This window comes from Trachypithecus francoisi, unplaced genomic scaffold, assembly GCF_009764315.1.
Source record: "Trachypithecus francoisi isolate TF-2019V2 unplaced genomic scaffold, Tfra_2.0 Lachesis_group14, whole genome shotgun sequence".
Classification (NCBI taxonomy): Eukaryota; Metazoa; Chordata; class Mammalia; order Primates; family Cercopithecidae; genus Trachypithecus; species Trachypithecus francoisi.
The window spans coordinates 43,933,476-43,947,529 of NW_022681459.1; the positions used below are offsets into that span (position 1 = coordinate 43,933,476).

Here is a 14,054-nt window from a genome sequence, read left to right on the forward strand (position 1 = left end):
AGCTCCACCCCTTCCAAACCGTGTGACCTTGGGCATGCCAGATCGACTCCCTGGGCCTCCTTCTCTTCCTCTGTGAAATGGGTTCCTCATGGTTCCTACTTCATAGGCTTCTTGGGAACTTGCCATGGCATAATGATCGGCACATTGTCAGCGCTCAGGAGTGTCAGCCCCTGCCATTATTGTCGTTGTTACTGCTTGGCCATGGTACTGGTCTGGCCTGAACACAGGATGAGAAGCTGCCTGGGCCCACAGGGGCACTGGGACAGAGCGCGTGTCCCCCACGCTGGCCTGGGCCCCATGACCGCAGCGCTCCCTGCACAGCTGGGGGTATAGAATTGCAGAGGAGATTGAGACACACTTCTGGAATCTCTCAGAACTGCTCTGTCAGCTGTGTGCCACTGAGCGCTGCCCTGACTCAGGGTTCTTTCTTAGGCGGATGTGTCAAACACCCCAAAATACATGCAGGTGTAATATTTTCTCTTTTTCCCATCCCCTGTGTAACTATATCGCCTTTTCTATTTAAGAAGCTCATGGCTACTCACTGCAAAAACATTATTCTCAGAAATGTATTTCTCCAACAAATCTTTATTCCAGGACTACTGGAGGTGAGGTGTTGTTCTGAGTGCTGGGGTACTGTGATGAGTGAACTCAGCTCCTATAGATCACGGATCAGCAAACTACTGCCTGAAAGCAAAATCTAGCCAGCTGCTTCTTTTGTAAATAAAGTTTTATTGGGACACAGCCACGTACACTCATTTAGCTTTTAGTCTGTGCTGCCTTTGCATTAACAACAGCAGAATTGAGTAACTGGAACAGAGACCATCATCATGACCCACAAAGCCCCAAATATTTACTCTCTGGCCCTTTGTAGAAAAAGTTTGCTAAACTCCGTTGTAGATTGACTAAGAGCCTGTCTCTGATTGGTACTTAATTCATGATGTGTACATATACTCCCATTTATGTGTGTGTTTTCACAGAACTGGTGTCACAACACACATTGTTTTGTTACATTAAAAAAAATTTTTCTGGTCTGGCATGGTTGCTCAGGCCTATAATCCCAGCACTTTGGGAGGCAGAGGCAGGTGGATCGCTTGAGCCCAGGAATTCAAGACCAGCCTGGGCAACACGGTGAAACCTTGTCTCTACAAAAAATATAAAAATTAGCCAGGCATGGTGGCACATGCCTGTAGTCCCAGCTAGGATCGCGTAAGCCTAGGAAGTTGAGGCTGCAGTGAGCTGTGACAGTGTCACTGCACTCCAGCCTGGGCAATAGAGTGAGACATTGTCTCAAAAAAAAAAAAATTTTTTTTTTTTTACATTTTCTAGTTTATGGCAAACATCTTTCTGTGACAGTAAATATTATTTCTGGACGTTATTTGGCTGTCTTTTTTTTTTTTTTTTTTTTTTGAGATGGAGTCTCACACTGTCACCTAGGCTGGAGTGCAGTGGCACAATCTCGGCTCATTGCAACCTCTGCCTCCCAGGTTCAAGTGATTCTCCTCCCTCAGCCTCTCGAGTAGCTGGGACTGCAGGCGCCCACCACCATGCCCAGCTAATTTTTATATTTTTAGTAGAGCTGGGGTTTCACTATGTTGGCCAGGATGGTCTCGATCTCTTGACCTCATGATCCGCCCTCCTCGGCCTCCCACAGTGCTGGGATTACAGGCGTGAGCCACCGCGCCCAGCCATTCCTTGGCTGTATTTATCCATTGCATGGATATTGTATTTCACCATTCCCTGCCTTACTGGACATTCAGGGTGTCTCTAGTAGTCTGCAGTAATAACTAATCCTGCAGGGCGGTGTCCATGTTCATAGATCTTGGCAGGTGTCTTTGATGGTTTCCTTGAGATAAATTTCTGGAGCGAAAATTACTGAGTTAAGAGTATGCAGATTTTAAATTTGGGGACATATGTTAGGGTTTGTTTTAATATAGCCTTTAAGGGGTACGTGTTAGCCTGTCTCCCCAAAGGTGTCCACTGAGGCACTTATCTTTGCCTGCAAGACAAGGGCCCAGAGTTCTCACCTTCCAGTGGCTTTGGGGCTTGGCAAGCCAGTCCAGGCAAGTGGTTTTTAAACCTGCCAAGTCTTGAGGTTTTTCAGAGCATTGTAACCTACATCTCCTTCTGAGAGCCTCCTGACGCATCATAGGAAAGGTGGGGCAGGTAGAATGTTGGTGCCAGGAAGGAGCACTGGGAAAGGAGCCCAGAGCCTGGGTTCCAGTCTCCCCAGCTCCGCTTCCCACTCACCAGGAGAACTAAGAGCCCCATAGCTGTTCCTGTTTCTGGGCCTCCGTTTTCTTATCTGAAAAGGAAGGGCCGACTGAATGGACTCAGAGGGTCTGTCCAGGTCTACATTATAGGATTCAGTCAACCTCATTTGACATATGACCAAACCGAGGTAGGGATTGGAGACTTGGATAGATGGAGACCAATTCAGGCAGAGCTCTCTGCCTGCCTTTTAATTCATCATGTGTATTTTCAGAGTATCTTGTAGATTATCCACCTGCCTGCAGTCACTAAGGGTGTTTTTTACAGCAGCCTGTGAAGCAAAACGGAGTTGGAAGAACATCCTGCCTTAAAGCTAATAAAACAACCTGACTTTTAGAAAGTGAGTTGCAGGGGCTGGGTGCGGTGGCTCACGCCTGTAATCCCAGCACTTTGGGAGGCCAAGGCGGGCGGATCACGAGGTCGGGAGTTCGAGACCAGCCTGGGCAACACGGTGAAACCCCGTCTCTACTAAAAATACAAAAATCAGCTGGGCCTGGTGGCACGTTACCTGTAGTCCCAGCTACTCGGGAGGCTGAGGCAAGAGAATTGCTTGAACCCAGGAGGTGGAGGTTGCAGTGAGCCGAGACTGTGTTATTGCACTCCAGCCTGGGCAACAGAGCGAGACTCCGTCTCGAGAAAAAAAAAAGAGTTGCAGGCCTGTGTGTGTATGTGGTTGATTTTGAGGCCTCGTAGCTCTGGGGCTAAGCTCAAGTGTTGTGATTTGAAATTCCGCCAAGTTCTGGTAGAATGATGAGGCATGAATAACTTGTAATGCACACAGGGTTACCAGGATACTAACTAGAGAAAGTGCTGATTAACAGCTTGCTTTCTTAAACTGCATTTACAAGATGAATTCCCTTAGGTAACCCTAGCCCCTGCATGACTCCAAATTTGAGGGTCTGTTAAAGAGCAGAGAACGCAGTTATATTCACTGTAACTGCTTTGACTGAATATTGAGACACAGAGAAGTAGCTCGCCCAAGGTCATATAGCTACCATGTGGTGGTCTCTGGATTCAAGTCCAGATGTTCTGGTTCTGCAAACAGTGCTTGTTCAGGGAAGACTGCAGAGAAAGTGGTAAATGATAATTATTATATTGTGGAAAATTCTACAACAGTGCTGTACACTAGAGATTTCTACAGAGGTAGAAAAGTGTTCTCCACGCTATTCAGTATGGTGGGTGGCTGTGGGGCCCTTGAAGTATGGCTAATGCCATAGGGGAACTGAATTCTTAGTATTATTTAATGTCAATTAATGTAAATTAAATTTAAATAGTCATAAGTTGCTGGTGGCTACTGTATCAGATGGCACAGATGTCGAGACTGAGGTCTAGGGGATGATGGGAGCCTGGGGCCTCCCGAGCCAGCCCTCAGGGTAGGATGGCGGGAAAGTTCAGAGAAGGCTTCCTGGAGGAAGAGCCATCAAAGTTGAAATCTGAATGATAGCTTGGAGGTGGTGGCTGCTCTGCCAGGTTTGGAGGTGAGAGGGAGGAATGTGAGGGGAGGGAAATGGGGCTGGAGGATCCAGTGGGAGGGACTGGGGAGTGAGAGGAAGGGTACAGGAGGAGGGAAGCAACATTGAAGGAGTTTCGAGCCCACCAGGCCCCGCACCCATGCAGGCCCCGCAGGCCGTGACCCTAACCCTAACCCCAACCTTTACCCGGAGGGATGTGGGGGGCTGTGGAAGGGCTTTGAGCAGGGACCTATGCAGTTTTGGAAAGTAGAATGAGAAGAACATACGGGGCGAAGGATGCCAGGGGAGCCCCCTCGGAAGCTGCCGCAGTGGGTGAGCAGATAACTGGTCATAGCTGGAAGAAGTGTTCCAGAAAGAGACTTCGAAGGACTGAGGATCGGTGCAGTGTGGCAGTGAAGGCGAGAGAGGAGGCAGGGGCGCTGGCCTCAGGACCCTCAGTCTGGCCTTAGGCGGTGGAGGGAGGAAATCCATCCATCCCTGACTCTTGGAGAGTTCAGATCCCTGAGTCTAAATCTGAAACCTCTGTGGAGAGGGCATGCGGATGGTTGTATAAAGGGAAGCCACCATGTTTTGATTGGACACCATTTATCCCCAGGGCCATCCACAAGAGGTCTGGAAACTGCCCCTGCCGCCTGCCCTGATTTCATCCTCAGCAATGGACTTGACCTTTTGGTTTCTGGGGGGCGCTTGCAGACTCCTTCTTCCATCACTCAGCACTGAAGGGGATCCCCCTCTCTCAGGGATTTTAAGAACCCGTTGCCAAGCTCCATTATCCTCTCTGACTCCAAAGAGGGTCTGAAAATTGCTCCAATCATGACGGTTCCCATCTCCTGGGCACCCATTTGTGCCAGGCAGTGAGCTTAACACTTTCCAGAGATTATCTCTTGATACCTCAAAACAGTCCTTGTTTTTCCAGTGTGAAAACTGAGGCTTGGATGGGTGGAGTCACTTGCCAGGCTACACAGCTGGGCAAAGCAGAGACAGCAAGCCCTGCCCTGTATCCCCACCCTAGCTATAAGCTGTCCCCAAGCTGTCACTCCTTTGCCCCCCATTGAGCTTAGCACACCTGCACACCCAGGCACAAGCCCAGCATCCACTTTGTAGCCTCAGGACAACAAGCTGCTTGGGACGACGATGTCTTGTCTTCCACCAGAAACAACCCCTAATTCCCCAGCATCTGGCCTCTGAATCTGACCTCCGAAGGGCATTAAGTTAAGGAAAGGCCAGTTCCATCACATCTTCGAAAACAGTAAGGAGCTGGGAGCGGGCTCAGATGACTGCTCCCAGCCCCGCATCCCAGGGAGATACTCTGTTGACGGTGCTGTGCCTCTGAGTATATCAGGTGACCTTGCAAAGCAAAAACATAACACTCCCCAGCAGGGCCTGACTGCCTCCTTACAGCGCGCTAACAGCTATCCCCATGTGCTGCCCGTGGGCTTGGAGGTCAGGCAGCCTCTTCCAAAGCTGGCTTGCTCATCCAGATCCCAAAGCCCTTTGACCTGGTGACACTATACCTAGGAATTTCTCTTACGGGAATAATCTCAGAGATGTGTTGATTTAGCCTCAGGGATGTTCGTCATATTATTGATTGTAGTGGCGAAGAAAATCCTCAGCAAGCAAAAATCCCAGCACTTGGGGACTGGTTAATTGGAAGATGCTGCATCTGAAAAGTGAAATATTCTTCAGCCAGTAAAATGGTGATGTAGGTGAATGGATCCTGAGAGAATTCTGGGCAGGACTATGACAGGATACTGCCTTTGGGTGATGAGTTCTTTTAATATGTATTCTTTGTGATTTTCCGTTACTCCTAAATGTTTTACAATTAGTAAGGTATTATGTTGTAACTAGAGACAGAAAAGCTTCTACAGACAGTAGAATTAAGAGTGGACAGCAGCTGTGATTCGGGTCTGAGTGTAGCCATTTAGCAGGGGTGACTGAGGGATTTATTCTGAATTCCCGTCCTTGTATACCCCTCATTCTCAGTATTCCCACGAACATCATGGGGTACGTGAGTATCTCCAAAAGGCAAGAGAAAGAGAATGGGAAGGAGGCGACCATGTATGGGATGTTTCCTGAGTGCTGCGCCCTATTCTGGGAGCTGTCACATTTGTGTCTGTGCCCTGGGGGTGACCATTACTTTCTCACTGAATTCTTGTAACTTCTCTGCAACTCAGAGAGGGAAGCCAGAGCCCTGAGGCCACACAGCAGGCTTTTCCCCAGGCGCCCACTCATTCTGCAGGACCACACAGACCACACACACATGCTTTCTCAGTTCAGTGTGGTTCCAGATAACCTGAGAAGAGGCTGGCTCCCCTGCCTGGGAGGAAGATAAGCTGCTGAGGAACAATCAGCCCACCTCCATGAATTAAGCACCTACTGCATGCCAGGCAGGCTCCAAGAGGGGAACAGAAACATTGGAGCATCCCAGGCTTAAAGGGCACATCTGATGAGTTGCAGGATCCCGGAGTCTGCATCTGTGCTGTGACCTCCCACGCCCAGTTCCCTGGTGCTCAGTAAATATCTGTCGCGTAAATAACTTATGTGTCACATTCTGTCTGGTAGAATCGATAAGTCATCCAGGGTATACAGTGGTGGCTCACGCCTGGAATCCCAGCACTTTGGGAGGCCGAGGAGGGCAGATCACCTGAGGTCAGGAGTTCGTGACCAGCCTGGCCAATGTGGTGAAATCCTGTCTCCACTAAAAATACAAACAAATTAGCCAGGCATGGTGGTGTGTGACTGTCATCCCAGCTACTCAGGAGGCTGAGGCAAGAAAATCACTTGAACCCGGGAGGCGGAGGTTGCAGTGAGCTGAGATTGTGCCACTGCACTCCAGCCTGGGAGACAGAGCGGGACTCCATCTCAAAAAAAAAAGAAGTTTAAGGAGGAGATATCACCATGGGTTGCAATAGCTTTGGGTAAGAAGGATTGATAGGGAAGTGGAATGGCGCAAACAAGGCGCAGAGGCCAGGCGTGTGTGAGCTTGTGTAGGAGACAGTATATAGTAAGCCAAAGAGTATGGGATAGAGAGTTTGTTTGGAGCAAGGGTAGGGCATGGGATCGGACAGGAAATTTGGGGGCTCACTTGCAAGGGGCCTTGGATTTCAGCATGAGGACAATAGGGAGCCCTGGAAGGTATTTGAGCAGGAGATGATCTGAAGCATATTCCAGCAGAATGTGCCTCCTGCCCTCAAATGGAACAGAACGTAAGGAGTAAAGATGAGCCCTGTTTGTCTTTCTGGGCCAGTCTTACGCCCTAACCCCCATCTCCAAATTCCTCATCAAAAGACGTGACTGGGGCCGGGCGTGGGGGCTCATGCCAGTAATTGCAATGGTTTCAGAGGCCGAGGCAGGAGGATTTCTTGAGCCCAGGAGATTAAGACCAGCCTGGGCAACATGACAAGACCCCATCTCTACAACATTTTTTTTTTAAAAAAGGTGGGTGTGGTAGTGTATGTATACCTGTGCTCCCAGCTACTTGGGAGTCTCAAGCAGGAGGATCACTTGAGCCCCAGAGGCCGAGGCTGGAGTGGGCTGTGATTGTACCACTGTACTGTAGCCAAGGTGACAGAGTAAGACCCTGTCTCAAAAAAAAAAAAAAACAAAAAAAAGATGGTGATTGAGAGCGTCATTCAAAGCTCAGGCAGCCAAGACCATCTGAGTCATCAGCGTGCCAACGGCCCATCCAAGGATTCTACTTTTGGTTTTGTCTTGAGTGCACCAGCGTCTCCCCACTCAACAAAGCACAAGCCTAAGTGGAAGCCATTTCAATGGCCGCATCACAGGGAATGGGCTTTTAATTTGCGAAGCAGACAAATGAGGGAACACAGTTCAAGTTCAGTTGTTTAATGGGGATTTATGGCGTTTCCACCATATGCCAGGCTTGGCCCTGTGGTCAGTTCTGTGCTAATCAGCACCCTTGTTCCTGCCTGCCCCCTCTGAGGGCCTGGGCAGAGGGCCGAGACCAGCAACAGACCAGGTTGCAACAGCCCAAGGGATTGATGTTGCCTGATGTGCAGTGGTTTGGACCTGGGGGTTGAAGTCCACTTCGCCGGCTGTTTACTGGCTATTTGACTTGGGGCATGTAATTTCATGTTTTTAAGTCTCAATTTTATCATCTATAAAATGGGGATTATAATAAGATCCACCCCATGGGATTGTCAAGGGGCTGCAGTTCAACCAGGTGATCTCTTGTCAAGAGCTCAGCCCAGTGCCTGTCCCAAGTTCGGTGCTCCACGGATCTTGTGTCTGGTGATACGGATGGGAAACATGGTGGTGGTAGGAACCTGGGCAGCTGGGTGCATAGAGGTTGCCCTAGCCAGATTCATGAGTCTGGGTAACACTGAAGATGAGAGAAGTGTGCCCAGGCTGTACCGTGAGGAGAGACGGCCATTGAGGTGGGGGCCACACGATGCCCTGCAGGGCTTCACATGCCAGGTAGGGTGACCACTTCATTCCAGTTTGCCCAGTTTTAGCACCGAAAGTCCTGTATCCTGTGATATATTGGACAAACCAGGACGATTGATCACCCTAGTGCCCAGCCAAGATGTCTGGCCCCACTTAGGAGGGCAGTGGGGAGTTGGGATGGGTTTGAGCGGGGGCCATGCCATCTGACTTGCGTGTCGGCTGGGATGGGGGTTCTGAGTACATTTCCCGGTAGAAATCTCACATCTGGCTTATCTTTGCAGGACCAGCTGAAGCAGTGTTTCTCCCGGCGGCCCACTGAACCCAAGGACACTGACACCCTCGTGCATGAAGTCGACAGCCAGTATGGGACGTGGACAGAGCAGCGCCAGAGCGGGGAGAGGTAGGATGCGTGCGGCAGGATTCTGGATGCAAGGGGGCATCTGGGCTGGAGTTGCTGCAGCCCACCCACCTCCTGATTTCTATATTGCTAAAACCTCCAATCTGTAATTATAAGAGTAACCCATTCTTGTTTTAAAAAATAAATTAGGAAGTATAAAAAAATAATAAAGATTATGGGCCAGGTGCGGTGGCTCACGTCTGTAATCCCAGCACTTTGGGAGGCCGAGGCGGGTGGATTGCCTGAGCTCAGGAGTTTGAGACCAGACTGAGCAACACGGTGAAACCCCATCTCTACTAAAATACAAAAAATGAGCTTGGTGTGGTGGCATACGCCTGTAATCCCAGCTACTTGGGAGGCTAAGGCAGGAGAATCACTTGAACCTGAGAGGCGGAGGTTGCAGTGAGCCAAGATTGTGCCATCGCCCTCCAGCCTGGGGGACAGAGCAAGACTCTGTCTCAAAAAAAAAAACAAACATAAAAAAGATTATGGGCCAGCCGCAGTGGCTCACGCCTGTAATCTCAGCACTTTGGGAAGCCCAGGTGGGCAGATCACTTTGAGGCCAGGAGTTTGAGACCAGCCTGGCCAACATGGCGAAACCCCGTCTCTACTAAAAATAAAAATAAAAAATCAGCTGGGTATGGTGGTGGGCACCTGTGATCCCAGCTGCTCAGGAGGCTGAAGCATGAGAATCACTTGAACCCGGGAGGTGGAGGCTGCAGTGAGCCAAGATCGCGCCAATGCACTCACTCCAGCCTGGGTGACAGAGAGAGACACCTTGCCTAAAAAAAAAAGATAATGATATATGAAATATCCAAGATAGGCAAATCCCATAGAGATAGAAAACAGATGAGGCTCTAGGGGTGGAAAGGGAATGGGGATTGACTACTTCATGGGTACCTGGTTTCTTTTTGGGGTGATGGAAATTTCTAGGATGCCAGTGATGATGGCTGCACAACACTGTGACTGTCCCACATGTGACCAATGGCAAATTGTATTTTACCACAGTGATAAAAATGATAAATCATCGATATTAAAGTTGGGAGGGGGTTGATAGAATTGAAAATGGTAAGAAAAAGTAAAAGGAAAGCAAAGATTTTTTTTTTTTTTTGAGAGGGGTCTCGCTCTGTCGCCCAGGCTGGAGTGCAGTGGCGCAATGTCAGCTCACTGCAAGCTCCGCCTCCTGGGTTCACGCCATTCTCCTCCCTCAGCCTTACAAGTAGCTGGGACTACAGGCGCCCGCCACCTCGCCCGGCTAATTTTTTTTGTATTTTTAGTAGAGACGGAGTTTCACCATGTTAGCCAGGATGGTCTTCATCTCCTGACCTTGTGTCCGCCCATCTCGGCCTCCCAAAGTGCTGGGACTACAGGTGTGAGCCGCCATGCCCGGCCGGAAAGCAAAGATTTTTTACAGTGCCTGAGAAAGCTGTTTTTCCCACTGACACATGAAATATGTGTTTAGTTATGAACTTACTTAAATTTCTCTAGAATACCACTGCAAGAGCACTGGACTGAGAGTCTGGAAACCCACGTCTTGGTTTTGCACATGTCCCTATGTGACCCTAGGAGCCCCTTCCTCTCTCAGGGTCTCCATTCCCCAGCTCTGACCTCGGGCCAGTGGGAGCTGCAGTGTGGACTTGGGTGCACCCCTGGGTGGGCGCTCCCTGCTGTCCCGCAGAGACACTGCAGCTTCCCCTCCTCTGGCCACCTCAGGAGCATGGCGCTCCCAGCCTTGGACAGTGGTGCCACCTGCTGTCTCTCGATGGTATTACCTTCATCCCTTGTGGATTTGCCTCAATCCACCCTACAACCCTAACATCCTCCATATGACAAGTAATGAAATCATCCCAGAGCTGACAGCACGGTGAAATGCCAGCACACCTGTGGAAAGTTCTGCTCAAGGGAGCAGCCTGGTGGTCTTGAGAGTAGGCCCACTTGTCAGGTGTGCCCACCTGTCCTTTCTCAAGGCAAGAGTTTCCCATGACCTGGAGGCTTTGCTAGGCTATTGGCTTAGATGTCATTTTTAATATGTGGGTGGAGGCAGGGCAGGAGGTTGTTAATGACTTGAATTATCTGTAAATTTTCTATCTTACATGGTTCCAATGACCCAAGCAATACCTGACTATATTATCATAGGAAGAGATTTCAGAAGTAGGAGAGAGCCAAGGACATGGACGCTGGAGTCAGATTGCCTGGTCTCCATCCCAGTTCTGCTGCTTGGGGCAAGCTAATTTACATCTCTGTTCTTAGTTTCCTCACCTTTAACAAGGTGAATAAGAATATTTAAGTTCACGAGGCCAATTATATTAGTCTGTTTTCACACTGCTATACAGAACTACCTGAGACTGGGTAATTTATAAAGGAAAGAGGTTTAATTGACTCACAGTTCTGCAGGGCTGGGGAAGCCTCAGGAAACTTACAATCATGGTGGAAGGTGAAGGGGAAGCAAGGCACGTCCTACATGGCAGCAGGAGAGAGAGAAGGGGAAGGTGTCACACACTTTTAAACCATTAGATCTTGTGAGAGCTCACTCACTACCATGAGAACAGCAAGGAGGACATTCGCCCCCATGATCCAATCACTTCCCCCCACCAGGCCCCTCCTCCAATTCGACATGAGATTTATATGGGGACACAAATCCAAACCATGTCACCAACCCTAACTTGTAGGATTGTGGCAGTTATAGGATAATCCTCATAGGATTTTTGGAGAGGATTGGATGACACATTTTTTAGCACAATTCCTGGCACATAGTAAATGCTCAGTATATTTTTATTAAATGACTGAATGAATGAGTGAATGAAATAACGCAGATCCCACCACCTGCTCTTCCATGGGTAACTGCTGATAACAATTTGATCTACATCAACACTGCCCAGCAGAAGTAGATGATTTGATCCTTATGCAATATATACATGTATTGAAACACCCCTCTGTACCCCAGAAACGTGTGTAATTACTATGTATCAATTATAAATAAAAAAATTATAATGTGAGCTGCAAATGCAAGACATATATGTAATTTAAAATGTCCTGGTAGCTATACTAAAAGAATAAACAGAAACAAGTGAAATTAAATTTAAGGATGTATTTTTATCGGAACCAAGGGATCCAAAATATTGTCATTTCCACATGCAGTTAACATGAAAAGTTATTAACGAGGCAGTTTACATTCTATTTTTCCATTCAAAGTATTGGAAATCCAGTGTGTGAGGTATAGGAAATCTAGTATGTAAGATACTCATGGCATATCTCAGCTCTGTCACTTGCTCCATTGCAAGGATCCAACAGTCACCTGTGGTAAGCAGCTTCCATCCAGGACAGTGCAGGGCTAGAGGGTCTTGAGTGGCACAGGACGGACTCCTCCCATTCTGCACCTGCCAGGTGTTCTAGGCAATGCCTTAAACAGCACCTCACTGTGCCACATCTTGTGCTGTTTCCAAAGAGGTTCTTCTGCTGGGATGTTCTCTCTGTGGTTACCTGACCTATAAAACATACCCCAAGCTATGCTGCCTGCAGCATCCTTCACTTGAAATCCCGTTCTCTGAAATGTTCTCCATAACTTTGTCTCCCTTCATTCCCCTTTTTTGCAGCTTGACCACTGAGTCCCCAGACAGCAGTGCTACATCGACAAGGAAACAGCCCCCCAGTAGCCGTTTGTCTTCTCTGTCCTCTCAAACGGAGCCCACCTCGGCTGGGGACCAGTATGACTGCTCCAGGGACCAGCGGAGCACCAGCGTTGACCGCTCCAGCACTGACCTGGAATCCACTGACGGGATGGAGGGCCCGCCTCCACCGGATGCCTGCCCTGAAAAGAGAGTGGATGACTTCTCCTTCATCGATGTAAGTCTGTAGCCAGGAGCATTTCTTCTTAAATGGAAATTCCAGCCTCTCTCTGTGAATTGCTACTTCAGGTGTAGGATCTGTGTGCCAGGGACGCTTGGAGTGGGTACAGAAGGCACTGTCTTTGAAATGGGACTCACTTATGCATGTATCTTGGACCTGCCATACACCTGGTGTGTGTCTTGGGGCAAATGTCTTCACCTCTCTGAGCCTCAACTTCCTTATCTACTTGTAACCAGCACCATCAGCTCCACAGCCTCAAATACAATTGCATGTGTTCAAATTAAAACTGATCTAAGCCCTCACCTGCCAGGTAAGCAAGGAGTCTGACCACTTAACCCTGGAAGTCACCCTGAGGTTTATAGTTCCAAGCATGAAGAGCCTGGAGTTTGCTCAGAATGATTCTGCTGAACGTTCTCACTGAGGTCTTGCTGGTAGAACAGTGTCCCTGGTACCAGGGGATCCAGCTCTCTCTGTAGTGGCTCTTCCAGGACAGAAAGTCCCCCTCAGGCATGGGCACCTTTCATGGAGGTCCCAGGGGACAGCCCCCAGCAGTCAGCTCTTTCAGGTCCCAAGCACAGCCAGGATGTCAGCTGCCCCAGCATAGCAGGTTAAACGGTCTCCTGCTCTAGCACCTCCCAGACCAGAACTTGTCCTCGTTTCCCCTGGGAGCCCCACCTCCAGGGGTCAGGCAGGTCTTCCTTTTCAGCCCTTGAAACCCAGGGGTGATGCCATTATTCTCCTCTCGCGACAATAGGGCTACCTGCCCACTCTCTGTTGGATGGAACGTCTGCGAAATCTGAAAGGGGCCCTCTCTCCTGGCAGTAAAGCCTCCCACCTACACACTTGGGCATGACTACCCACAGTTCCCCAGAGGAGGAACACCACTGCTTTAGAAAAAGGGCTGCCTTTAGGGCTTCAAAGGGGATTCACCTTCAATGTATGGCCAAGGTCTCTCACTGGCACCTCTAGATCAGGGCAGAGACAAAGAAAGACACAAGTTCAGTCTTGATTGGGGAACCCCATTATATAACCATGGCCATGGCCATTCCCACCTCCCTGGGTGTCATCAGGATTTGGTTGGGTGATATATTCAGTTATTCACTCAACAGACGTGTACTGAGATCTTGCTATGTGCCTTACATGCCAGCATCATGTCACTGCATCGTGAACTTTTCTGCTAGAACACTAAGTGGTTCCTTCTTGATGTCCATGATAAACAACAGTCACTGAGTGTTGACCACTGGCCCAGGCACATGTTAATAACCCCAGAGGCAAAACTGCCTGCCCATTTTGCAAATTAGCAAATCGAAGTGACCATGGAGTGACTAAATGCTGGTGTCCCTAAGCATAGGTCTAACGCTTACTGAAATTATACTGAGGTTTATGTGTGATGCCCACCACGATTTGGGTCTCCTGTGGGGATACTGAGGTTTATGTATGGTGCCAACCACGATTTAGGTCTCCTGTAGGGACGGTTTGGAGGCTGAATGGGGAGGCGGAGGCAGGGCACTAAGGAATCTAGTCTCTATATCAGGGTGAGGATGCAAAGGTGGCACCATCTTTCCCTGCAAGCCAGCCCCTCTGTCAGTATGATTCTGTCCTGCTCTCTTGGAGTCTGAAAACCTGGCTCTATTAAGTGGCCGAAGAAGCGAGCCCGCCTCTAG

At 49.1% G+C, this 14,054-nt stretch overlaps 1 protein-coding gene across 1 annotated transcript in view; it reads left to right on the forward strand.

Annotated features, from left to right (window-relative positions):
* Positions 1–14,054, forward strand: part of KIAA1671 (KIAA1671 ortholog) — a 264,721-nt gene that overhangs the window by 230,092 nt on the left and 20,575 nt on the right. The window contains exons 7-8 of the mRNA XM_033233046.1: positions 8,429–8,547; positions 12,138–12,387. Coding sequence (XP_033088937.1) covers positions 8,429–8,547; positions 12,138–12,387 — 369 coding nt within the window. The remainder of the gene's footprint in view (positions 1–8,428; positions 8,548–12,137; positions 12,388–14,054) is intronic.